This window comes from Oryctolagus cuniculus, chromosome 16, assembly GCF_964237555.1.
Source record: "Oryctolagus cuniculus chromosome 16, mOryCun1.1, whole genome shotgun sequence".
Lineage (NCBI taxonomy): Eukaryota > Metazoa > Chordata > Mammalia > Lagomorpha > Leporidae > Oryctolagus > Oryctolagus cuniculus.
Genome location: NC_091447.1, coordinates 23132864 through 23159634, shown reverse-complemented (window position 1 = coordinate 23159634; position 26771 = coordinate 23132864). Strand labels below are relative to the sequence as shown.

Below are 26771 nucleotides of genomic sequence, written 5' to 3'. Positions count from 1 at the left end.
TGTAGGGGAGCCCAAGCTTCTTGCATGACCATAAGTGTCTGGCTCACCCTTTCAGCATTTTCCCCTGCTGTCCCTCGCCAGACACTCAGAATCATGCCACACAGGACTGTTGATGGATTGCTGAGCACTGGGCCCCTTCTCCTGTTTCTGGACGCCTTTGCATGCAGTGACCTCTTCCTGCCTGCCTTTATGACCCACTTTGAACGTCACAGCCACTTTCTAGCCTTCCTGATCCCCCCACAGTACTCTCGGCTACTTCACCTGTGCCGCAGTGGCTCACTCTAGTGTCTACATTTCATCTATTGTGTGTCTTCCTGGAGGTGGTATAGCCAAGGGAAAAGCATAAGCTTTGCCTTCTGGTCTGGGTTTTATGAGCTGTCTTTGCAAAAGCATTCAACTACTGGGAGCCTCTTTGGTCTTCACACATAGATGGACAAAGGGAAACCCACACTCAGGCGTTTTGCTGAAGAGGAAATGAACCAGCCTGTGATGTGCGCAGCGTGGATCTTGGCATATGATAGCTCTCAACAACTGGTAGTGGTGGTGGTTACGGTGACTGTGATTCTTAGTGAATCATGAAGTCTGAGAGATGAGCCCGACTCCTACTCCCTTGCTGAGTAGCCCTCCGGCTTCTCTGGAACTCTGCCTGTGATGTGGAGTGCACTTTCCTTCTCATCTTTTGTTATATTTCATGTAGACAGTCCAGAGTTACCATGAATACATTTGGGGGTACTGTTGGACTGTCAGTTGTGTGTGTATGCCTGTCCTGTCCATACTTGAGTAATCTTCAGCCCCGTGCTGTTTCCTAGAGTGTTACTCTTGAGGCTGGGTTGGAAAGTCACCATGGAAGTGAACTTCAAAGCAAGCCTAGGAGTGACATTGAGATTTCTTAGACTCTGTGTTCCTGGGTTGATTAGCAGAGGTGAACCCTGGCCCTGAGAACTAACAACCTTGTCCTCGGGCAGCCACAGCCACTCTATCTTCACTTTTTGAGACCGAAGTATGCAGTGGAGTTCCTTAATTTATCTGAAATAAAATGTTCTGTTACTTCAAAAATTTGAAAATCTCTAAACTAGATTATCTTTCAGGCCCCTTTCTGCCCTCAAAAACTATTATGGCTGTAAAATAAAACAAAGTTTTATATGTATATTTCCACAACCTTCTTTTTTAAAAGATTTATTTATTTATATTTATTGAAAAGCAGAGAGAGAGAGAGAGGGAGGGAGAGAGAGAGAGAGATTGATTGATTTTTCCTCCATTGGTTCACTCTCAAAATAGCTGTCAGTGGCTAAGGCTGTGCCTGGCTGAAGCCAGCAGCTTCTTCTGAGTCTCCTGCATGGGCACAGGGGCCCAAGCATTTGGGCCATCTTCTACTGCTTTCCTGGGCACAATAGCAGGGAGCTGGATCATAAGTGGAGCAGCTGGGTCTTGAGCCAGCGCCCATGTGGGATGCCAGCGTTGCAGGTGAAGGCTTAACTTGCTATGCCATTATGCCGGCCCCTCCCCAACATTCTAATACATGCTTAGTTTTAAAGAAATTTTTGACAATGAAATGAAATCTTGTTTCAGAAACTGTTTTAAAGATTTTTTTTTTGCCTTTCCCATCTGATTTGCATAGTTGTAGTGAAAGTTCCTTACTCCTCAAAAAAAAAAAAAAAAAAAAGTGCTTCTCTTAACTCGATGAAAATCACATTGAGGCCAGGAAGAAGTCGGAGGCCGGCATGGGCAGGAAGGCGAGCAGCACTGTTCACCGTCTCCACCTGTCCTGCTGTCCTGCAGTCCTGGGAGGAGCCATGACTTACAGTGTGCATTCGGCAGCAGTCACTGCTCCTCACAGCACTTCCTTTCTTCAAAGAGTCATCAAGGTAGTCGAGCCACAGGAAATCATTTTGTTGAGGGAATGTGGTGAGGAGCACAAGTTTAAGGATTTTATTTATTTATTTGAGAGGTAGAGACAGAGAGGTCTTCAATCCACTGGTTCACTCCCCAAATGGCTGCAATGGCTGGAACCATGCTGATCCGGAGCCAGGAGCTTCTTCCGGGTCTCCCACGTGGGTGCAGGGCCCCAAGGACTTGGGCCATCCTCTACTGCATTCCCAGGCCATATCAGAGTGCTGGATCGGAAGTGGACCAGCTGGGACTAGAACCAGCACCCATATGGGATGCTGGCGCTTCAGGCCAGGGCTTCAACCAGCTGTGCCACAGCGTTGGCCCCTGATGGGCACAAGTTTCCATATGATAAGGTAATGGGCCCTAACTCAAACTCTGTTCTCCAGTTCGGTTCTCTTTCTAGAAGGGAGCCTCTGGGTGCATTGGTTTTCTTGTGGCTACCTCACAGAGTTGTTTTGGGTGTTACATGTGCATAGAATGCTTAGGACTGTGCTGAGGCCACAGGGAGTTTCCAGCACGTTTGTTCATACAGTGTTGATCACTACCACATGTCTGTGTTCTGACAGCAGGATGTCCGAGGTTCACACTGGAGGGAGTGCCTCACATGGGGACCAGGCTCCTGTCTTCCATCCCTAAAACAAATTGCTAAAATGCTTTCTTCTTTTAATACCGCATCCCCCAGGTCACTGTTCCCCATAACTGGTTTGAGTCGGGTAAATAAACTCCACCTTAGTATATTAGCAGCTTGCTGCTGTCTTTGCCTAGTGCACTAGTCAACATTTTGGAACTTAACTAAAAGGCTGGAGCGAAGCTTCTTGGGGAGAAAAGAGTGTCCTTTGGTGTGTAGTGTGTAGCTTTGCAGTTCGGGGTCAGGCAGCCTGTGAATTGGGCATCTAATGAGGCTGCCCTGGTGGAGCAGGGGCGGAGGAGTGAGCACACCAGGAGCCAGGAAGCAGAGAGAGAAACTAGGCAGAATTTGGCTTAAATAAGCAAGCCTCTCTCAAGAACTGTCTCCTGTGTGTGGGACCACAGTGACCTAAAGATCCCCCCCACCAGGCACCCCTCTCATAATTCGATGAAGTCTCCAGCGAGGAGCCATCAACCCTTCCCATGAAGACCTCAGAGTTCAAACGTCTGTGTGTTTGGGGAGCCAGGTCCTGTGAGTCCCTGACCTCTGGTGAAGATGTACATGTGGCCAGGAAACCTGGCAGGGGCTGGACTGAATGGAGACTGCACAGCATGACAAGGTGGTGGGCAGGTACTTTTTTCTTTTTTAACAGTTATTTATTTGAGAGGCAGAGTTACAGAGAGAAAGGGAGAGGCAGAGAGAGAGGTCTTCCATCTGCTGGTTCACTCCCCAGATGGCCCCAACAGTCAGAGCTGGTCTAATCCAAAGCCAGGAGCTTCGTTCGGGTCTCCCATGGGGATGCAGGCAGGGGCCCAAGCACCTGGGCCATCTTCCACCCAGGACATTAGCAGAGACCTGGATCAGAAGAGGAGCATCCGGGACACAAATTAGTACCCCATATGGGATGCTGGTGCCGAAGGCAGTTTAACCTACTATAGCACGGCGCCGACCCCAAGGTCCTTTTTGATCCAACATGTGTCATCGTCGTACCTTGAGGCAGCGGTAACTTCTGTGCTAGAATGCATGCCATCCCCCGACTCTCACCTCCTTCCAACTCCTGGAAAATGAATGTTAATCAACAAACAGATGACCATGTAGGATACAGACACTGTCGTTTCATTCTTTTGTCAAGGTCACACAAGTGGAACTTGTGTGCAGATAACCTAGTGTGAGAAGTGAGCTGTTGGCGCAGAGAAGGGGCTGAAAGAACCATGACCTGCCCCCTGTATGTCAGGAATCCTCCGTTCCAGTGGAGAAGTAGCCCCTGGGGAAGCCATCGTGGGAGTCTGAAGGCCAGTTCTGGGCTCTCAGGGCTGCAGTCCCTTGGAGGGGGCCCTTTGTTCCCCTTTGCGTTCCTGCCTGTGACTGCAGGCTTCATCTCCCCTCCATCCTCCCCTCTCCCTGCACACCAGGCCCTCTCTCACAGAGTCTTCTACTCTGCTGACCTGGTAGATCACCTAGGGGGACACCTAGGTGAGCTGCAGGTTCCTGGACCTGAAACTGTCAGCCAGGAGCAGCGGCCGCCCTGCCAGCACCCAACAGGGAACCCTGGAGGAGTATAGACATTGGGGGGTCGGGGAGATGGAGAGGGAGAAGGAGAGAGGGAGGAGAGAGAAACTCCTGCTAGTATCAAGACTTTCCAAGCATGGCGCTGGTCATTTTCATCTACCAGTTGCTTTAATATTTCACAACGCACCTGGCTCCCCGGCAGGCACCTAGGTGAGGCTGTACAGGGAAGCGTTAGGCAGAAACTCTGCCACCCACGCCGCCGCCGCCCTGGGCTTTGGGAGGACTCAGACCTGACTTCCCTTCTCCGGGATCTGCGTGACCACCTCAGTGGCACGGGATCTGGAGCCGCCCACGCAGCCGACTGGGGGCTGCGGTGCCCTGGGGTGCCCTGCGGGGGCGGGCGCGTGCCCTGAAGACGGCGCGCCCCTCCCTGCGCGTCCGCGGTGCCAGCCCAGACAGGGACAGCGACTTCTCTCACTTGTCAGTTTTCTCGCTCCGCTCCTCAGCCGAGCGAGCGGCTGGTAAGTGAGAGAAAAGGGAGAGGGGCGGGGTGGGGGAGGGGGCGCGGCCCGGGGCGGAGCTCGGCGGCTCGGCCCAGGGTGGGACCACCCCGCCCGCGCCCGCTCCCCCAGGCTCTTGCCAGGGGTCCCCTTCAGACTTTCTCCTTGCCATCTCTCCTCCCCGCCCTGTCTTCCCTTTCCTCCAAATCCTCAAGCTGCCACCCTGGTGGCTTCCGTGGCTTTGTTTAGGGAGGAAAAAAAAGTATCTAAACAAACCCGAGGTGCTCTCTCCTGGAGCGAGAGCACAGTCCCTATCTGTGTCGCTGGGCATTATCCCAGCGCCATGGCTGGTGCCCGTGGCTGCCTCCAGGGAACCCTTGGGGTCAGGATCGCCCCCCATCCAGGCCCGCTCTGAGTCCGGGTTTGGAGACCGCGTGAGGGGAGCGCTCAGAGAAAGTGACAGTGACAGGCACGCGCGCGGCGCCGGGCTGGGCAGAGCTGCTGGACCCTGCGCGGAGGCGGGGAGGGGGCAGCTCAGTTTCTCCCAGCCTCACCCGCGGTGGTCCTCTACAGCTATGGAGTCCCCAACCAAGGAGATTGAAGAATTTGAGAGCAATTCTCTGAAATACCTTCAGCCAGAACAGATCGAGAAAATCTGGCTCCGGCTCCGAGGGCTGTAAGTAAACCTATTTGCTTCTCTCGTCCCATTCCCCTGTCCCATCCTTATTCATTACACAGCCGCAGCCTCACCGGCTCATCCCGTGTCTGCAGGGCCCTAGAAGTTCCACAGCTGCTTCCTTGTAAATTACAGTCACTGCCACCTTCCTGGCCGCGGGCAGGGGGCTGTCTCTCCTTCTCCGTGCCCCGCCAACCCCGCACTGCTTTCTCTGGGTAGGAGTGATGTGCTGAGATAAATCAGTGGTAGTAACACACTACATAAGGAGGTGTTTCTGGTCCTTTCTATCCGGGAAGAAAAGTCTGGGGGCCGTGGTCAGGGACTTTTAATCAAACAAAGAGTTTTCTCTACAAACCTGGGCTTGGTTGCAGTGCAAATTCAGCATGCAGTCCGGCTGTTACATTGTCTTCTCTTTCTCCCTTGTGTGGTTTAACTTCTTATATTTCCTTGGGGTTCTTTCTGGCAGGAGAAAAACAAAAAGGCTTATTAGGAGGAAAGGCTGCTTTGGAGAAAGTGGAAATGAGAAGCAATACTGGGTTTCCTGGCAGGGTTAGAAGAGTGAAATAGGCCATTTGGTTTGGGTGCCGCGGCCAGGATTCTGGTAGACTGATTGGAGGAGATCTCTGAATTCGTTTGAGTACTGAGGAGCTTGACCTGCAGATACCTGATGTTTCCCATGAGAAGTGAGAAGCTTTCACAAACCAGGAACTGCCCATCACCCCCGGCAGGAAGCTGGGGTGAGTGCACGTTTGTGGCTTGCTCCTCCGTAATCCGGGAGCTCCTAGATACCTTTCGGGAGGACCACGTGCTCCATTCATCACACATTAGGCGTCCTATGGTTTTAAAAAAATAGTTTTTATCCGAGTGTTCTTGTGTGCTCCAGGTACTCGGTTCCTCCCAAGGGCATGGATGGGAAAACTAGCTTTGCACGAGTTTGTTTGTTTGTCTGCCTTTATTATTTCTGAAAGCACACACACACAAACAGAAGACAAACGGGGTCAAAAGGCACTGAATAAGTGAGCTTCATCTCAGGGAAGACCACGTCCTAACCAGGACACTGAGTTTCCAAGAGGAAGTGATAGGTCACTGTGTTTCTTTAAGGGGAGCCTCATTGAAAGGTATCATTTATCAACGCTGCTCCATCAGTCATCCAAGTGAGCTTCATGCCCATTGCATTGGGCTTTTGACTTCTCTGGCTGCTGCAAGCAGTGGCTATAACGAACTTTGCAATCTTGTCTCCCTCCCTGGCAAGCTGTCCTGAGGGTTGAGGGGCCTGCAACACAGCCACTGTTGGAGAGCGGTGTTTACAGTAAGCTCTTGGTTGTGTGTCCCATCACATTGTGTTGCACGCAGAAAGTTTGTTGTGTCCACAAAGTCTGGGTCCGAGGCGAGCAACTTGGAAGTGTCGGTGACGGTGAGCTGAGCTCCCTGCCCTGCCGACGAGAGGCGGTCACTTCCACACACTCGGGCATTGCTTCTTTTAGGCTTTCACCATTCAGCCTCACGCCACTACTCCAAGCAGCCACTCAGCCTACAGATGAGCGTTCCGTCAGCTCAGCAAAGCCGGGGTGGGCACTTACGCAGAAAAAGCACTTAGCGCATGCACCTGCGGTCTTGGAGCTTCCTGGGTTTGGTATCTGACTTCTCTCCCTGAGGTATTGCAGTACGATGTGTTCACCTCCTCCTGAGTGTGGAATGGGCAGGTGCAGGTGATCCTTCCCCAGTCTGTGTTTTTTAATCACTCTGCTTTTCCTTCCTACTGAAACACTTGCCCAGCACTGATCCCATGGGAGCTTTAGCTTCACTCTCATTAGAAAAGGGTATGTTATTTATTATATACTTTTTTTACTGTCATTCTGATTCTGAGTACCACTTTTTTTTTTTTTCCAAACGAAACAGCAGTGCTAGGTTATGTTGCTAAAGACTCCGGAAACCAAAGCATGTGTTCCTTTCTAGGACTTGGAATAATGCTTTTGCAGTCCACAATAGAAACCCTCAGGAGATTGGAGACTGCACGTATGCTCTGTGGACAGGGAAGATTGTCAGTGAGAGAAAGAGAAGCTGCACTTGGACCATTTCAGAAAGACCCAGTAGCCACAATGTGATTCTCATGTTTCAGTGTATTATCATGACCTCCTCATGGAAAGGGCTTGTAAGTGACCACAGATGGATGGAATTCCGTCCACTCGTCTGAGAGCCAGCCAGGTGTGGGACATGAGCATTTCACACCCGGATTATTTCGTAGGATCTCATCTCATCCCATTCGTGTCAGTCTCGCTCCTGTTTTTGTTGAATTTTTCTGTTTCCTGTATTGGAATTTAAGTTCCTCAAGGGCAGATGTTTGTGAGTCTTGCTCATTCACTGCTATACCTTGAGGGCCTGGAACAGGGTTGAGCACACAGTAGGTGCTCAATTAGTAGGTGGTAAAGGAAGCATAAAGACTGTGATGTGACTTAATAACATTTAAAATGAAGATAAATACACATTCGGGTCCATGGCCACATGCCAGGAGTTAGCCAGAAGGCAGGTTGTATCAACGTCATCACCTAGGATGGAGCACGGACATCCAGACGGAGGTAGGAACTGGGCAAGCGTGGCAAAGCCGTGTCCCACGTGTAATCCTGCTCTTGTCCCCTTTGCTCTCCCCTTGTGTCTCCGATTTTCTACAGTGGTGAACAGTGGTCTTTCCTGGCAGTGAGCGGAGTTCTGGGATGATCGTCTATATACTCCAATCCTTACCCATCCCCTGTCCTAGCTTTCTCTCTAGTACTCCTTGTCATCTCAGTGTTGTCTATTTATTTATTTTGTTTATTGTCTGTCACTCTCAACTGGAATATAAGCTTCATGAGGATGGGGACTCCTGTCTTCTGCTCACTGGTTTGTCCCCAGTGCCTGCGATGCTACCTGTATGTGGTACATCATCAACACGTGCTTGAAACTTTGAGCTGTGGTACATATTTCCCTAGGAAAGGATTAGGACAAAAGCCTAACCTAGCCGTGTAGCATTGGCAACATACAAATAGTCCATCTGGCACAGGAATTGGGAGTTTTAGACTCTGTCTGTGGAAGCTTAGGTGTGCTAGCCTGGTGGCTCTCTGTGCCTGAGTAAGAGGCTGCATACTGACGCAGGTGGAGAGGCTGACGGGGGCTGGAGTGGCGTGTTCTTCAGCCTGCCTCTGCGGCCCTGCCACCTCTTGGAGGCACGTCCCAGTTTCTCTAAGCTGGGGGAGAACAAACACGGCATTCCTCAGCTGTCATAATTCAGTCAGTCGGAGGGATGCTGTCCTCTCACTCTCCCCAGAAGCCCCATGTTTGTTCTCTGTCAACCTTGGTTGTTCTCAGGAGCTGTAGTCCCGCTTCTTTCTTCTCTAGGAGTGGGTGGAACTGTTAAGAGCTCCCAGATCAGTTTGTTGCTGTGGAATCTTCCAGTGTGGGAACATATGGTGTGGATGTTCTCTGTGCCCCAGATGATGTGGGGAAGCCTCATGGCTGCTTGGGTTTGCACGGTTGGGTCCTGACCAAGGGTTTCTCTTTGCTGGCCTACTGCACGGTGGCCACAAGGTATTTCTGTGCTGTGTTTTTTAAAGTTGAGAGCATAAGACAGGTTTCACTTATTCCTTGGTGTTGATGGCCACAGTTGTAATGATGTAAGCTCTCTTTTTGGCCAACTATGAGGTAGTCAGTATAATAAACTTTATGTTTTATGAAGATGACAAAGTGGTTTCTGCACTATGTAATACTGTGACAGTGAAGGCGGGCGAATGGCTATTAGGTTAGTAGATTGCGACAGCTACTGCTCTCATAAATCCAGCAGACTTTCCCAGTCCCCTTACTGTGGTGCGAGAGGTCCTGCTGCTCCCTACCCCATCTCCTGCACCCCAACATAGGGGTGCAACACGATAGAATTTCACCTCCTTGCATCAGTGGGTGGTCAGGCTGGGTCCACAGCCCTAGCAGGAACACAGTGTTTGACTGAGATTTCTCTATTGGCCATGGAAAGTGTTCATTCCTCTTCTCTGGGTGTTCATGGTGACTGTTAATTCATATAGAAAGACTTCTCTAAGCAGAAGGCAGTGAGACCAACACTCAGAGACACAGAGGTGAGAAGATGGAGTGGAAGTCTTTTAGGGGGCTCCCGGGGCCCCCAGCTCCTGTGAGTGTTTCCTTGGAGCAAGTCAAGTGCTTTCTGCTTAGGTTGTTTTAAATGTGTTTTTTTCTGAAAGAGCCCTAATACCCCACTGATGTCCACAGGACTACGTTACTTCTGAACTACACAGGAAAGGTGGGTAGGGTTCGGAATAAGCTGTGGGCAGGGAAACCTGTGTCTTCAATTTTAAATTTCTTGTTTAGGACCTCTTACTCAGTTTTTTTCTTTTTAACTGATTTTTTAAAAAGGGGGTAAATAATGCTCAGGCAAACGTAATGTTACTTGACTAACATTTGTCAAGTACCTACTATGTGCTGACTGCTCTATTAAGCTATGGGCATGCAGAAGTAGATAAGCCACCTGACTTTGGGCAGTTCAGAGGCTGGAAGGAAAGACTGACATGAATACTTGGAAGTGATGAACATGGTTTTGAAGGAGTGCAGGGGAGGCCAGGGAAGATGTGCAGCAGTGAGCTGGGTTGGCGTCTCAGACAGAGCCTGAGAGTCACAAGGAAGAAACTGGCACAATTTCCTTTTAATGATATCAGCTCTTTGCAAAGATGTGAGAGAAACGAGGAGCCACTCGGTCCGTGCTGAGTAAACCAGCCCAGGGTTCGGAGCTGCTTTTATGGACTCCTGGAAAAGCTGTTGGTGCTGACTGGGGTTACGATGTGAGTCCTACTGAGCTCTCTGTGTTCACCTCTCATTGATAATCTCCAAAGAAGAGGGAGTGGTTGGATCTATTTGTTGTAGGTTAACAAGGAATTACTGCATGGAAATCTCCCAAATCACTTTATAAGTAGTTAGTCCTTAAATTGGTGCAGGTAGCATTTTCCTTCCTCTCCAAATCAGTGCTCAAGATCATCAGTTACTTTTCTTCAAAGGTTTCTGTGTGGGGTCTTCCTGCAGCTTCTCCAGTGCAATGTTGATGGATAGCAGTTCGTGAATGGAGGGAACAGCATGTGCAAGGAATGGAGGCATAGGTGACCTTTCACCTCAAGGAGCAGTGAGAGAGAATGATGAAAAGGAAGACAGGGGCCAGCGAGTGATCCATGGAATTAGAAAAAAAGATTCCTCTTTGTCTTATTCACAAGTAAACATAAGGATCTGAACACATTTTAGTCACAACAAAAAGTGATTTGTTCTGGGAAGTCCCTTTCCCTATTTTCCAGAGAAATTTTTTTTTTTTTTTGGTGCATGGTATTTTAAAGAATTTAATTTTTCATCCTTTCAATTATAAAGAATTGTGAGACTACTTTAAGCTAGAGAGTAACAAAATGATATTTGAATTTTATTTTTACAATATTCATTCTTGGGGCCAGTGTTTTGGTGCAGTGGCCTGGGCCTCCACCTGCAACCCTGATATCTCATATGTGCCCCATTTCAAGTCCCTGAAAGTCCACTTTCTTCAGCTCCCTGCTGATGCACCTGGGAAAGCAGTGGAGGGTGGCCCAGGCATTAGGCCCCTGTATCCACATGGAAGACCTGGATGGAGTTCCATGCTCCTAGCTTTGGCCTGGCCATTGTGGCCATGTGGAGAGTGAACCAGCAGATGGAAGACTTCTCTTCTCTCTCTTCCTCTCCCTCTTTTGCTATCACTCTGCCTTTCAAACAAATAATAAATATTTTTAAAAATTTACTATTTTTTAAAAAGATTTATTTGTGGCCAGCACCGTAGCTCACTAGGCTAATCCTCCGCCTGCGGTGCCAGCACCCCGGGTTCTAGTCCTGGTTGGGGCGCCAGTTCTTTCCCGGTTGCTCCTCTTCCAGTCCAGCTCTCTGCTGTGGCCCGGGAGTACAGTGGAGGATGGCCCAGGTCCTTGGGCCCTGCACCCACATGGGAGACCACGAGGAAGCACCTGGCTCCTGGCTTCGGAGCCAGGAGCAGCGCACCAGCCACAAGGTGCCGGTCGTAGTGGCCACTTGGGGGGTGAACCAACAGAAAAAGGAAGACCTTTCTCTTTGTCTCTCTCTCTCTCTCTCTCTCTCACTGTCTAACTCTGCCTGTTTTTTAAAAAAAAGGATTTATTTGTTTGAAAGAGTGACAGAAAGAGAAAGAAGGAGATAGAGAAAGAGAGCTCTTCCACTAAATGATTCATTCCCTAAATGGCCACTACAGCTAGAGTTGAACCAGGCAAAAGGTAGGAGCCAGGAAATCTATCCTGGTCTCCCACATGGGTAGCAGGGGCCAAAGTACCTAGGCAAACTTCTGCTGCTTTCCTAGGTGCATTAGCAGGGAACTGGATCAGAACTGGAGCAGCCAGGACTGGAACCGGCACTCCAGTATGGGATGTCAGTGGAGCAAATGGTGACTTACCCACTCTGCCACATGCTGGTCCTGAGATCTGAATGTTAGTATAGTAATTGTGAGATGATACTTGAGGCCTGGAGGCCACTTGGAAAAGATGCCTGAGTTGGGGGTAATACCTCTGAGGAGGAAGGAACAGGGAGCATGTTTGAAGTGGGAATTGAGCAAAATTCAGTTTGGAGCCAAGAGAGAGGGAGAGATTCTCCTCTGAGCTTATTTGGACTTGGATGTGTTAGTGCATTTGGTTCCGTTTGCCTTGTTGGGGACCAGGGAGAAAAGAGCCATGGCTGAAGCAGAATGATGAGCCTGGGTGACCTTTTGAACTCGTGGCCTCTGGAATGTCCAAGTAGCTGTTAGTGAAGAATCTGGAACGAAGGAGAGGCCTTTGGCTCGGAGTCAGAGTCTTGTTGACAGATGACCCAGGGGAAGGGGGCATTGACCTGAATCTCACCAAAAATAATCCATTTTAGAAAAATAGTTTTTAGAATAGTTTTGTAAAAGATTTATTTGTTTTGTTTTGAAAGAGTTAGAGGGAGAGACAGACAGAGTTCTTCCATCGCTGGTTCACTTCCTAGATGGCCGCAACGGCCAGGGCTGGGCCAGGCCAAACCGGAAGCCAGGAGTTTCATCTGAGTCTCCCATGCAGGAGGTAGGGGCCCATGCAGTTGGACCATCTCCTGCTTTTCCCAGGCCCCTGGCATAGAGCTGGATTGGAAGTGGAGCTAGTGCCCATATGGGATGCTGGCATCACAGGTGGTGGCTTTTCCCGTTATACCACCATACTGGCGCTAAAAACTAGTTTTTAAAAATGTTGTTTATTTCATCTATTTTACATATTAACTGGTCCTTCCGCCCTCCTATTTAACTTGTTTAATTGGACGTGTTGGATGGGTCAGCACGTTTTTATTGAGTTACGACTGGGTACTGGGTACTGGAGTTTCAGAAGGGATATGCAGCTATCAGAAGACAAGCCCTGCCCTCATGATGCTTGCAGTCCAGTTAGGCAGGCAGGTGAGTTCTTGCATGTGCGAGAAGTTAAAACACAGCAAAACACAGGGCAGTAATTAGCTGCCACTTGATTGGTATTGACATCTGTGCTAGGGTTCACAGAAGTTAGACTTTTTTTGTTGAAGGATTACTTTCCAGTCTTTAGTTTTCTAATAAAGATGGAGTTAAGTTGTCTTGAAATACATTCTGAATGTGTATTAAAGGGTAAAACCAGGAAGATTATAGTGGATCCTCGTATTTATAGTGACATTGTTTTGACTTGCTTACTAATGTGGTTTATTACTGTCTTATTATTTGCTTATCATGGTTCAGTCGTGCTGATTAGCTAATTACAACTCAGTATTTAGCAACTCAGTGCCTATCACCTTGGCCCAGCTTTATGGCCGGCCTCTGTCATTTGGGAAGCGGCCCTAAGCAGAAAGACTTGCGCATTTCTAGCTGTAATTCTCATGAGATCATAGAAAACTACTTTCCTTCATTTCCGTTTCCCCATATGGAGGGAAAGAGCTTGATTAACCTACCTCACAGCTTTTTGAGAAATGACTAAGAAAAATGCTTGTTAAATATGGGACATATAAAATAGTCTGTGACAGCTTTGAGAATGACCATCACGATTTTCCTTAGTTAATAAAAATGAGTTCACACAAATGAAACATTCTATTTTTGGAGAAAGTATACTGAACCCATGTGAAGTGTTGATATTCTTCAGGTTTTTGTTGGAGTGTATTCTTTATGTTAAGTCATCTTGACAGCTGTTATTAAACAAAAGGCACTTGTCTTAATGAGTATGATGTGAAATGTGACTATGTTGTGAAATTCTGACAGAAAACTCGAGTAATTCAATCAAAAAGACATAAAAATTGATAATTGTAGATAATGACTTATTTATATATTTGAATGAATATGTGATATACAAGACACTCAGTCATCACTTAATCACTTAGCAAATGTATCTCTAGCACTTACCATGTGCCTGGCACTGTGTTCGGCACCAGCCATATAGGAGGAGATAAGACAAAGTCTCTCATCTTCAGAGGCTGTTCAGGCAGAGGCAAATACCAAACACTGTTTCCAGAAATTACCATTTACTGTGATGAGTGCCTCAAAGAGGTAACAGAGGGCCCAGACCTGGTTCAAGGTTCAGAGAAGACTTCTCTGAAGAAGCGAAATCTAAGCTGAAATATAAAGAATAAGTAGATGTTAGTTGGGAGTTGGGAAAGAATGTTCTAGGCTACTCAAGACCAGGAAACTCCCCTAGGATCTTTGCATAAAGACCCACGTGAATGAAGGCCAAGTGGCTGGTGCACACAGCGAGGGAGGGGCTCGAGGCTCATGTACCCGGGGCCTTAGTGAGGGGCAGCCCTTCTCTGTAGGGATGGAGGCGAGAGCTCTACCGGAGGGAGGCCCAGCAGCACTTGGATATGGAGGAGGAGACAGAAAGTGGAATCTCGAGTGGTACCCGAGTCTGCAGCTTGAAGCGCTTGATGCTATTCACTTAGATCAGGGTCATCAAGAGGGGAGCAGATTTTCAGGTTTGGTTTTGAGTGGGAGTAGAATGAATGCATTTTCAATGAGCTTTTAAGAAAATTGTGGTATTTATTTGTTAGATAGGGAGAGAGAGAGACAGATTGACAGGGACCTCCTACGCACTGGTTCACTCCCCAGATGCCCACAGAGGCTGGGACTGGGCCAGGCCAAAGTTGCTGCTCTGTGTGGGGGGCAGGGACACTACTAGTTGAGCCATCACCTGCTGCCTCCCAGGGTGTACAGTCTGCAGGGCAGCCAGAGCTCCCCAGTGAGGGAACTAGGCATTCCAAGCCTTGTCTTACCTGTTATGCCTGCCCCCAGGAATAGGGTTTTGATAAGAGTTGGAAGAAAGGGTGTTTAAGGATGGAGCTAGAGAAGGAATTACCCTGTGGAGTAGACAGCAAGGCTTGGAGAAATCCGATTGTCATTGAAGTTAAACTTGGAAGAAGAGACAGTTTCTGTGTCAGCTGAATCTCCAGGGGGAGAAATAAAGTAGAGAAGTGAAGCGACTCTCTAGATAATTCAGCTTAAAACTCTCTCCTCCCCTAACCTCAGGGGTCCATCTGTGAAGAGTGAGATCTTGTCTTTATCTTCGGATTTATCTCCACTTGGGCAGCACCATCCCAGATACTAAGAGAGAGTTTTGTTTTCAGCCTTTCTCATTGATGTTTATTTAAATAAGAGGCAGGCTCCTGGAAGGAGGTCACAGGGATCTCCTTCATTCCCTCCCACAGCTTTGCTGTACTTACACCACAGCAAGTGGCTGTAAATTCATGAATAGGGGAACAAATCATTTATGCAAAAACCGTACTACTTGGACTCTACAGGCGTGACATTTACTTTCTATTTTCTTTCTGGCAACCCTTTCCCTGTTTTGTCATGAGTGTCACCAATGAGCTCACAGCCCAGCTTCGAGCCCTGCATCTTCCTGAAGCTAAAGAGGGAGATAGTGTTTGGCTGCTCACAAAGCCTTGCTTTCCAAAGGATGGTTTCAGCTTTCTCCCGGGAGGGGGCCCGACTTAGACCCTCTCGGAGAGTAAGCCAAGTGCTGGGATGTCTCACCCAGCTTAGGCCAGGAGCAGGCATGAACCGGAGACTGGGTTTTCAGATTGTGACAGCTGTCTGCAAGCCCATGAGCTGGGGAGCGAGAACAATACGTAGAGGGGCCTGCATGGGAGCCTGGGAGCCTGGCAGCCCGGCTGCTCGCTGGATTTGCTGGCTGAGTTGGTGCAGTTCCAGGTGGGGCTGCCCATGGGGCTATTTGGTTACCTTTTCCTTGTAGGTGTCTCCCTGTTCTACTGCCCGAGCAGCACTAAGTAGAAACACACTTGCTCCGGGGAATGAGTGACACATGGATTGTTCTATTGACAGCTCTGTTCCAGATTAGCTTTCCCTGTTCTTCAGAGTCACCATTCCTACCCCTGAGCACCTTGGCAAAGGCATCCTTCATTTGATTTGGTCTCACTGCCTCTGGCTAAACGTATTGGAGATCCATGTCCTTGGGAGCTGTCTGCCCTGACTGTGAGCTTCCTTTTCTAAGAGGGCACAGGGAGAGGGCCTGAGTCTGCAGGACAATTTTCCCCGGTAGAGCACCTAGCAGAAAAATGCCCGCCCTAGGAAGTTCAAACAAGAGTACCTCTCTGGAAGTGAGTTTCTGTTTTATTTACTTATTTATTTTTGGTGCCTTGGGTCTTTCACCAAGCAGGAAAAATAGAATTATGGGATGGGGCCAGCGCCGTGGTGTGGTAGGTTAATCCTCCTCCTACAGTGCCAGCATCCCATATGGGTGCCACTTCTAGTCCCGGCTGCTCCTCTTCCAGTCCAGCTCTCTGCTGTGGCCTGGGAAAGCAGTAGAAGATGGCCCAAGTGCTTGGGACCCTGCACCCACAGAGGAGACTTGGAGGAAGCACCTGGCTCCTGGCTTTGGATCAGCACAGCTCAGGCTGTTGTGGCCATTTGGGGAGTGAACCTTTGGATGGAAGACCTTTCTCTTTGTCTCTCCCTCTCACTGTCTGTAACTGTACCTCTCAAATAAATAAATAAAAAAATAAAAGAATAGAAAATAGAATCTTGGCAATTATGGAATTTCATAGCATAGCTCCTTTGAGCTAGTAAGAACAGATTCTGCCTATTGTCTTCTTCTGGCCCATGCATATTTTGGTGGAAGGTGTCAGATCCCAAGCTCATATGCATGTTCTCATGGACATTTATTTGTTCAAAAATATGGGAAAGTCCAGCAAACAACCAAGATACATGGATGTGCAAATCTAGGTTTTGTTTTTGGTTTTGTTTTTGTTTTTGTTTTTTGACAGGCAGAGTTAGACAGTGAGAGAGAGACAGAGAGAAAGGTCTTCCTTCTGTTGGTTCACTCCCCAAATGGCCGCCATGGCTGGTGCTGCGCCGATCTGAAGCCAGGAGCACCTGGTCACCCATGAGGGTGCAGGGCCCAAGCACTTGGGCCATCCTCCACTGCTTTCCCAGGCCACAGCAGAGAGCTGGACTGGAAGAGGAGCAACCGGGACAGAATCCGGTGCCCATATGGGATGCCGGCGCCGTAGGCAGAGGATTTACCAAGTGAGACACCGTGCTGGCCCTGCAAATCTAGGTTTTAATGTATGCAAGATGGAAGTGAGATCTCTGGGAGGAGAGAGCAGAAATGCACAAAGATGTTCCAGTATCAGCACATGAGATTAGTTCACATAAATGATGTAAGATGGATCAAGTAGGAGTTTCTGGACACTGCCAGCTCTGTTCAGCTTACACACTGAGTTCCAATGAAAAACAAAACCAGTGGATCAGAGCCGGGGTCAGGTCCTCACTCATTTTACGGTTATTTGTGATATTTTCTCTCGGTCTGGTCAACTGGCCCACGATTGAGATGCATGTGCGCTGAGCCCTGAGAACACACGCTTAGCTATGAGAGTCTAGCAGTGCGCTTTGCTTTTCTCGGAATCTGGCCTTAGCTTCCTGTCCCTTGAGGAAACTGAGGATTGAGAACCCAAGATTTCCAAAGCTGTCTGCTTGTGCGTAGGCAGCAGCCATGGTCTCTGTAGGGAGAAATGGAAACAGAATCTGATGGGCCCTGGAGCAGTGTGAGTCATCCTTTCTCGGACCCTGGAGGAGAGCACTGCAGGCAGACCTGTCGTGTCATGTGTATGTACAGTCGGTGCATATTGTATGTGTGTGTGTGGTCGTTGCATATTCAACTTCCCAGGTAGAAAAACTGCCTTGTGCCCAACTGGGAGGTATCTTGATGTCAACTTGGAAGCAGCTCCCAAGTATCCGGTTCTCAAAGCCAGCTTCTTAGGGTATTCAGCCTGTTGACAAGCCCCGTTATTGCAGTACCCATGGCTGTTGCTCAAAGGTGCTCACTTCAAGACAGTGAAAGGCTGCAGGGCGCTTCATAATTTAGCATCAGTGTTTAATACACTCTCACTTATCTGGGCTGTTCAATCCAATTCCACGTCATCGGTTTGACTTTGGTGTACCTGAGGCTTGCATCTGCATGCAGGTGTGCCCAGTGCTCTGGGAACTCCCTGCCATTGTAAGCAAATCGAGGCCCTGGAAAGCATCCAGGCTCCCTCCTCTTGGCTGTCCCCCCTCCCCTTGTCTCTTCTCTCCCCCTGGGGCAGTTGCCTTTGCTGTTTGCTTCATTTTATACTTTCTCTCCCTGGCCTGGGGCTGAGAGGTCAAAGGAAGTTCAGGGTCTAGAAGCCTCTGCAGGGAACCTTTTTAAATAAGGGGGATCAGTGCTCTTTGTTCCTTCATGATGCTGCTGTCTCAATGTTTGTTTGCTTGTCAAAATGTGACCAGCTAGATGTCAATAGACTGAAGCCTTCAAGGGGAGGTTTTCTTTTTAAAAACAATTAACTAATTAGAGAGAGATGGGTAGAAAAAGGAGGAGAGCGCCCATCTGCTGGTTCACTCCCCAAATGCCTGCAACTGCTAGAGGTGGGGCAGCGCAAAGCTGGGAGGCAGGCACTCGATCCAGACTCCTATGTGGGTGGCAGGAGCCCAAGTCCTGGAGCCATCACTTGCTGTCTCCCAGGGTCTACACACTGGCAGGAAACTGGAGTCAGGAGCCAGAGTCAGTAATTGAACCCAGAGATTCTGGTGTGGAGTGTAGGCATCTTAACTGTTAGGCCAAACGTCTACCCAGAGGGGAGGTTTTCAAACTCACTCTCCTGTTCTGGATATGTGCCCGGACACACCCACATATATAAGCCATTTGATGTTTCTTGGGCAGTCCACAGTTCCATTAGAACATTCTGGATTTCAGCAGGCAATTTATTTTGAGTGAAGACTAGCTGTCTTTGAATTGGCTTAAGAGGTAAATGAGTTTGGGTCAATCAGTAATTCTAGCTGGGGCATGTGATGTCTGTACAGTGAGTTACAGCTCCCTTACAGTGCTTAGGGATGCTGTACAGACAAGCTACAGGGGTCAGTGTGTTTCAGTTATTAATCAGGATTAGGTATTAGTTAAGAGTTATTAGTAAAAACAATTTTTGTTACAAGATAAATTTTGGTGTGTCGTAGGATTATTGTGACATCTGGTTCAAAAATGCCTAGTTTTACTTTCTTTTCTCCTACATTTTGAGCTGATAATGTCACTCACAGAAGGCCTAGGAAGGTGTTTTCCAGCTAAGATCCCTAGAATGAGTTCTACCCATCACACACACAAGAATGTGTGCACGCATGCTTCTGCAAGGGCTTCATTTGTTTGCTTTGCTTTTTGATGAACAGGTTATGACATTATAGGGAAGTGTGTGGCTCTTCTAAGTAAATGGGGGCCTTTGCTACAGTGTGTGGCAGGGTATACCCGCTGTAGGGTCCCTGAGATGGGGACAGAAAGCTGGGCAAGCTTTCAGCTCATTTTCTTTTTGGTGGGACTGGCATTAGCACCTGATTTCTTTGTGGATCCAGTGGTCCAAGACAAAAGAATTGGAAGTATTAAGCTTTCCATTCTAGAATAGAAATCTTTAACCTTTTTCCTCTACTTTAATCATCCCCCATAAACAAACATTGAAAAGAGATTGGATTATATCACGGTCATGATAGGCAGCGGCTAATGCTTTCTTGACCGTTTCCAGGAGACTCCATACCCTGTTACGTGCTCTGTTACCGTGGTTCCGTCACCCCTCACTTCGCCCTGTGCAACAGTGGTATTGTCACCCAGATTGTACAGATGAGGATCTTGGGTGGTTGGGGCGGTGATCCAAGTAGCTGCAGGTCACAAGCTTCATGGACACATTAACTTGGAGAAGACCTTTGCACTAAACTAAATGATTGGAGGCCTTCTACTATAATGCTGCTCTGTAAAAGAACAAAAGCAAGCCCAGCCCTGCACGCCTATGTGCGTGTGAAGGGTAGAACTCCTTCTAGGAGATGGACTTTGTGAGTGCTGCCCTAGGCTGCCTTTGAGTTGGCATCAGCACTCCGGCCTGGTGAAGATGAGCTGCCTTTGAGCCGGAAGCCACTCTCTTGGCCCCCATTGCCAGGTCGCAGAGCACAGCAGCTTCTTGTCATTCTCTGCTTCCAGCATCCCCTAGTCTAGCTACACAGATCTTGAGATTTGTGCCACCTTTTTCTCTAACAGTTATGAATTTAACACTAAGTTTTTTTTAATCTTTCAGGTAGTAAGTTGGGGTGGGGGGCAGAATTCTGTTGAAGTCCTTACAAACCAAAGGCCAAGAATAAACTGAGTTCCTTCTCAGGCTCGTTTCCTGCTTTTGGGTGAGAAGAACAAAGTATGTTTTATTGTTGGTTTTGTTTGTTTTCATCAAGTATCTAAGTTTCCAACTGGAAACCTTTGACTTTTTTTTGCTTGATTTCCTCAGTTTTCTTTGAAGGTTTTAGAACTTGCCTTTTGTCTCAGCTGCTTTAGGGTTCTGGATCTGTAGGTGAGTTCGTTAACCTCTTTTAAGATTCACGTCTGTCAAGTATAAAGTGAGTGAAAGTTCCCAGGGTTTGTAGGAGGTCTATGAGTTACTTTATGTACCCAGCATTAAACAGAGTTACTCAGTGACTGTGAGCTTCCCAGCCTTCCCACATCTTACTCCTGTGTGTTGGAAACCACAGCTGTGGTGTAAATGTTCACAACTAAGCAGAGGCACATGAGTCAAAAGACAGCATTTTTGATCAAAGTCTTCATAAATTCATTCATTCACTAAGCAATATATTGGGCATTTGCCATTTGTCAAGTACTAGATGTTAGGCAAGGGAGAAACACTAGCAGATAGTGGACAAGTTGTCATTATTGCCACCAGCATAACACATCAAAACCATGAGAAGTCAGAAGTGCAGTGAATGGTGGATAAGCTCTGGCCACCATGGAACGCATGGAAGGCTTTTGGGAGGAAGTGATGACTCAGCCAGCAGCTGAAGCGTGAGTAGGGCTCAGTCAGCCCTCATCAGTTTTTCGTAGTCAAGATGATGCAGAGATGGATCTTGAGTAATCTCCATGCAGTGGAATTAAAATTTTATTGATTTATTTGTTTATTTTCTTTTTATTGGAGGGACAGAGATAGATTTTCTGTCTGCTGGTTTACTCCCCAAATACCCACAGCAGCCAGAGCTGGGCCAGACAGAATCCAGTAACCTAAAACCCCATTGAGGTCTCTCCTGTGGGTGACAGGGACCTGAGTAGTACATGAGCCACCATCTGCTGCCTCCCAGGATACCTATTCGCAAGAAGCTAGATATGAAGAAGAGTGGACAGGACTCTAACCGGGCACTCTGACATGGCCTATAGGCCTCCCAAATAGTAACTTACCCATTGTTCCAAACACCTGTCCTGTGGAGTGGCATTTTTGCTTGTGTTTGAATTGAAACTCCAGTGTGTAATGCTGGTGTTTGGATTGTATCTGCCTTGATTTTGGGGGTTGTGTCTAACGGAAGTTGATACAAAGGGAGGGCCTCACTGCACATGACACCATGAGGGCATCTATGAAGGTGGGAAGTGAGTTCCAGGGAGGTGAGTTGGACTGATGTCAAGGTGTTGTTGGTCTCCCATTCTTTGCGTCTACCACATTCACAGCCCATATTTTGACACATATGGATGGCAGCTGGAAATAATTTATGTATTTGACCAACAGACTTTTTTGTATGCCAACCGTGTGCCAGCTGATATAGAAGCTCTTGGGATAAGTGTTAAGCTCCGCAGCAGGACTTCTGACCTCAAGAGGCTCAAAGCTGGGAGGAAAGGAGCTGTAGTTTCTAGAATGCCCCTCACAAACTATTTGTAGACCTGAGAAATTCAGTGTATTATCTCAAGACCATCCCATCTGTTATTTAGGTACAGAAACCAGACGTTGATTTAGCACGGCACTTGCCTCAGTTTCTACAGCTCACAGGGTGAAGCTGAGTGTTAAACCAGGCCTGCCACACTCCGCAGCCCTGTTCTTTCCAAGTGGTCACAGACACGAGAATGGAATGCAGCCACGGATGGGGTATGTAGGTTTTGGTGTGCTTGTGGAGTACAGAAGAGGGACTGTGATGCCACTTCCTATGAGAGGCGACCCCTCCTCCCAGATGTCACCTGGTTTTCCTGATGAACGCTGTCTTTTGCTGTTGTCAGCCTTATCTGCTGCTATCTCACCCCCTAACCCTGCTTGCTGGGCTGCCTCCCTCCTGAAATCCCACCTGTCAATCAACACGACCTCTTTCACAAAGTTTTTTGAACCATCCCTTGCACCTGTCTTAATAAAATAACACTTTAAGTGTGTATTTTAACTTTCTTTCTGGAATTCAAATTCTTTCAGAGTGAATCTTGCAGAGTTCTGAAGATGGTGATGTGTATTTCTTGCTTTTACTAATAGATGTGGAAAACAAGGCTATTCTTACTTATGGTCACTTTTTAGAAATTATTCTTCTGGAATTCCCAGCAATGCCTTTGTATGGCAACTGCCTTTGCCTTTGACAAATGCTGGGAGAGTTCTGTGGAAGCTGTCTGTCTTCTTCTGATGTTCAAAGACATCTTCTGCTGCTAGAATTAGTTAGGTTTATGAATAGAAGTTAAAGGCGTCTGACTTCCCCTTGCCTTTGGTCCTTGCCCTCTCTCAATGGTTTATTTTTCAGTCTTACCAGGGGCTCCTTAGATAAGTGTATTAGACTGCAGTGCCAGTGAGGTCAAGGGTATGGGCCACACACACAGCTCATTGTGCTCTGTGCCTGTACATGTGACCTCTACCCTTGGCTATTGCCCAGGGAGTGTGAGTTAACTGTGATGGCCCAGGCATGAGAGAATGATCAGTGCACATCTATCAGCTTTTGCTGCAGTACAAGGTGCTGCCTTAGGCCCTGGGATACAGTGAAGAACTCACAGAGGGCTGCCCTTGGGGAGCTGACATTCAGGTGATTTATCTCATTTGTTTCTCATAAGAAGGTCCCAGGAGAGGTGATGTGATTATTCCTACTTTATAGACAGAAAACTGAAGCTCTGAGTGGTTATATAACTGGCCCTACATTGTGGAGCTAAGTGCTAGAGCCAAGATTGGAATATGGGTAGTTGCTGTAGATCCCAACTCCTAACCCAAGATGTTAGTGGGCCTTTCCCATCTATATGTGTGACATAATTCAAACATGAAAATATCTACATATATTCTAATTTATGTAAATACCTATGCTCCTATAAGTGGTTATATATTATATATGCACAGTTTTATAAGTTTTTTCTAATTACAGTGCTCATTATTTAAAATTCATGGAAGTAAATATAATAGAAGTGATGTGTTAACCCACTGCTTGGGGAGAGGTTGTCATCATGGTGTTTTTCCTTTTGATAGTTATCAGTACGTAACTAGTAGAGACCACACTGTAGGTTCTGCATTGCATGGTTTTTCACTTCGTACCTAACTCTGCCATTATGTTTTCAGTTACCAGATACATAATGTATCATTGTGCTTCTGGGTTTGAAACCTCTTTGCCTGTTTTGTTTGCTGTCAAATATGTGGCATACAGCTCCCTACTAACAAATCAGTGGCTTCGTTGCCTGGGTGCAGTGACTGTAATGGGAATGCAGATGTGGAACTAAGGATAACTGGGAAGCAATACACTTCCTGGAGATGTTGAAAGACAATATTTTCCTTTCTCAGCACTTCGTTTCCCCTAGTCCTCTCCATGGAGGAGCATATTAAAATGCTTTCAAGGTCTACCAAAACTGGCACAAACTTGCAGAACATTGAGGCTGTTGGGTTAGTACACTTTCATGGCCATTTCCCCCTTGTGTGCCAGTGTGACCTGGGTGGGATGGGGCAGATGTTACTGTCCCCATTGAATGGATTAAGAAGCTCAGCACACCAGAGATTTGCCCGAGACCCACGGAGGACTGTAAATGGCAGGGGTGAGCTGGAACGGGGCCTCTTCTGCTTCCTGTGGAAGTGCTCAATTGAGCCATCTGTGAGGTTCTCATGCTGCTCCCACCCTTTGCTCCCCTACTTTCTCATTGTCCTTTCCTTGAAGACCTTTGATGTCCTGGGGATTACATATTTGCATTTAAAAAGACACACCCTTCCAGGGACCTCAAAGCTGAATGAATGAGTGATGGGGATACTAGGAACCCAAGTGACATGCAGAGAATTGATGTGTATGACCCTTAATATGTGGCAGACAAAAATGCTGTAGAAGTCTCTGCCCATTGACTCCACAACAACCCCATGAATTTGGGAAATGGAAGGGCTGAGATTTAAACCTGGGTCTTGCTGTCTTTAAAGACCACTTCAGCCGGGATCCTACAATGCCCTCTCGGCACCAGAACTCAGAGCCATTGAGTGAGTTCTCCGGCTGTTGTTGTTCATGGTTAAGGATAAGGTTCTGTCCACCCGGCTACAATGTAAAAACAACACCCACTGCCTTTTAGCTTGGCTCTGAAATCCATAAGCTTCACAGAGGGAACCTTGGAGAAGCATCGCCCTCCATGTTCATGCCCCCTGAAGAAATTCCTTTCTCCCCCACTGCCTGCCACGAGTGCTTTTCTGATGTGTGTTTATGCTTTTCTTCCTACAGGAGGAAATATAAGAAAACATCCCAGAGGTAAGAGTGCCTTTCTGAGAACAGGGCACTTTCTAAGCCCTGGTTGGTTGAGTCAGTGGTGACACAAGTCTGGCTCGTGGTGGACTGGAGCTATAATAAACTTCTCTTGATTCCTTCTCAGTGAGTTGCCTCCTTTATCTCCTGATCACTACTGCTGCTGTAATTAAAAATTGATTGCAGACATCGACTGCAGCACCGTGGGTAGAAACCTTCATGTAAGAGTGGATCCTGTGGATGCAAAGGCATGTTCCTGCTGTGCTGTCTAGTGATTTTACTTAAACCGTGACCAGAGAGGGATGGGGCTGGCAGGGGCTGAAGGCTTAAGCACAGCGAGCATAAAGCAGTCTTTAAATCACTTCTAGTTTCCAAATTCTCCCTTGCCTCAAATTGTCTTTTCTCCAATTCACTGGCAAAATGCTATTGGACTCAAATCGCAGGCACAAATTCCTTAAAGGGCAGAGGTCAGCTTGGTTTGGCTGTGGAAAGGGTAATTGAAGCTAGAATACCATCTGCCATCACCCACCCTCCATGTCCTATGGAAAAGTGAAGGTTTGAAGTTGAGGCCCTGGCTTGGATCTTGGCTGTGCTTTGTAGGCCTTTTGGTGTGCAGAGCCGTGAAGGGATACGGAGGACTGGCCTTGATCTGTGCAGCTATTAGTTGCTGGACTTGCAGCCATTGTATGCATGGTTCCAAATGACTTACCACTGCCCCTGCATCTTTGAGGGCAGTGGCAGGCTCCAAATGGGGAATCTATTTTTTTAGAACCTATGGGATATTTTTGAGATATGGTTTGCTGATTTGGTGATGTAGCTTGCTTATGTGTGCATGTACACAATTATGAACATGGAAAGGATGGGAGGGGTCTCCAAGGAATGGAATAATGAAATGAGCTTAGGAAAATCACATAATCATATAATTCATGGTGGAATTTCTTGGTTCCTTTTTTTATTGTATACATTTAAGGTGTTTAACATGAGGTTGTACATCATTATTTCTCAGAGTGAAATAATTACTTCAGTCAAGCAAGTTAATATATACATTGTCGCATCGTTTATTTGTTGATTCTTCTTGTATATACTTTTTTGGTTTGTTTTCTTTACAATGATTTCCTTTCATGAATTTCAGTAGCAGCACCTAAGGCCTCCCATGGTTTCCTTTATTTTCCAACATCAGCTTTTGCCACTTTCAACTTCCTTTTGTATTCTTGCAACATTAGCTATGACTTTCCATTGGCATGATTCTAAAATCAAGGATGCTTTTGTAGGAAGAGATTTTGGTAAATATATTTATCCTAGGCTTATCTAAGGTTATAGATCTCATTTGTGTCCTTGTTTTTTTTTTTCTTAAGTGAGAGGGGATGAAGAGTATTAGTTGCAAATGTACCCGAGGAACCAATGAGGCTTATAGGAAATAGATAAATTTTGCAAGTCATGATAACATGTTGTGTTTTTTGAACATGTTGTGCTGATTGATTTCTCTGTGTCTTTACACATGCTGTTCCTTCTTTCCTTCCTGAATCCTGGCCCATCTCATGGTCAGCACTCTTGGTTGGAGCCCTGTCGGCCTTCTGTGTGCTTCTGCAGCTGCCTTCGTCTCTCTCTCTTTCTTTTTCTCTTTCTCTCTCTCTCTCTCTCTGCCTCTTTGTGAGCATCTTGTCTGCGATGCCCCACAGTGTCTCCTGCTTCTGCCACAGTGCCTAGAATGAAATGGCGCTGAACAAATGAGTAATGACTGCTCCTTCTAGGGACTGAGCTCTTCCAAACTGATAAGTGTTCCAGGCTGTTGGTGAGGGCACCAGCGACAAATATCAGAGCTGTATGGTGAACAACTCAGTCTTGAGTTGATTAAGACATAAACTGAGTTATAGTAACCTAATATATGAACTTTCCATTTTACATGCCAGGTCCCTTCATGAGAATCTTCCTAGGGTTTTCAGGAATGTCTGAATGAATTCTGGTAGGATTAGGACTGAAATGGCATGATTCAATCAAAATCTAAACAAGAGTACTAATTCTTATGGTCAATGTAATTTTCTTTTTTTAACATTAATAAGTCATTTATTTGTAAATCAATAAATAATATACACACACTAAACATAAAAATTTAGACAATCAAAACTATGTTGGTAATCCAGAAGCACACAGAATGACTCCATGTGCAGAGCTGAATGTTATGTGAACAGCAACTGTTGCATAGGTGTATCCAAACATACACCATCACTCATCTCATTTGTACTGCCAACTCCAAGATGACTATATAGAGCTCTACTTGAAGAATTACAAATCACAAATTAATAAAGCTTTGTGGTATTTGACAGCACTGTTCCAACTTCAGCCACTCTAGGCTTTATGGCCTATCATTAGGGTGAGGCATTGGGAATATGCTTTTCATTTTTTTTTTTGACAGGCAGAGTGGACAGTGAGAGAGAGAGAGAAAGGTCTTCCTTTTTGCCGTTGGTTCACTCTCCAATGGCCGCCGTGGCCGGCGTGCTGCGGCCGGCGCACCATGCCTATCTGAAGGCAGGAGCCAGGTGCTTCTCCTGGTCTCCC

The 26771-nt window shown here is 47.1% G+C and overlaps 1 protein-coding gene and 1 long non-coding RNA gene across 11 annotated transcripts in view; one reads left to right on the top strand and one right to left on the bottom strand.

Annotated features, from left to right (window-relative positions):
* Positions 1-26771, top strand: part of PDE1C (phosphodiesterase 1C) — a 543851-nt gene that overhangs the window by 229304 nt on the left and 287776 nt on the right. For 2 of the 9 annotated variants that reach the window (XM_070059703.1, XM_070059704.1), the window contains exons 1-2: positions 4598-5203; positions 24195-24221. The exons of 5 other annotated variants lie outside the window; for them this stretch is intronic. In XM_070059703.1, coding sequence (XP_069915804.1) covers positions 5103-5203; positions 24195-24221 — 128 coding nt within the window. In that variant the 5' untranslated portion in view covers positions 4598-5102. Of the gene's footprint in view, positions 1-4373; positions 4549-4597; positions 5204-24194; positions 24222-26771 lie in introns of those variants that run through there. 2 more of the 9 variants (XM_017344418.3, XM_070059705.1) reach the window with 2 other exon arrangements.
* LOC103349441 (uncharacterized) lies at positions 3153-5970 on the bottom strand. 2 transcript variants are annotated; one of them, XR_517611.4, is made up of 4 exons: positions 5868-5970; positions 5559-5662; positions 3509-3575; positions 3153-3373 (listed from the first exon to the last, which is right to left on the bottom strand). It is a non-coding gene; the product is annotated as an uncharacterized lncRNA (long non-coding RNA). The 2 variants fall into 2 exon arrangements; XR_011383133.1 differs by lacking the exon at positions 5868-5970 and having other exon boundaries at positions 5559-5811.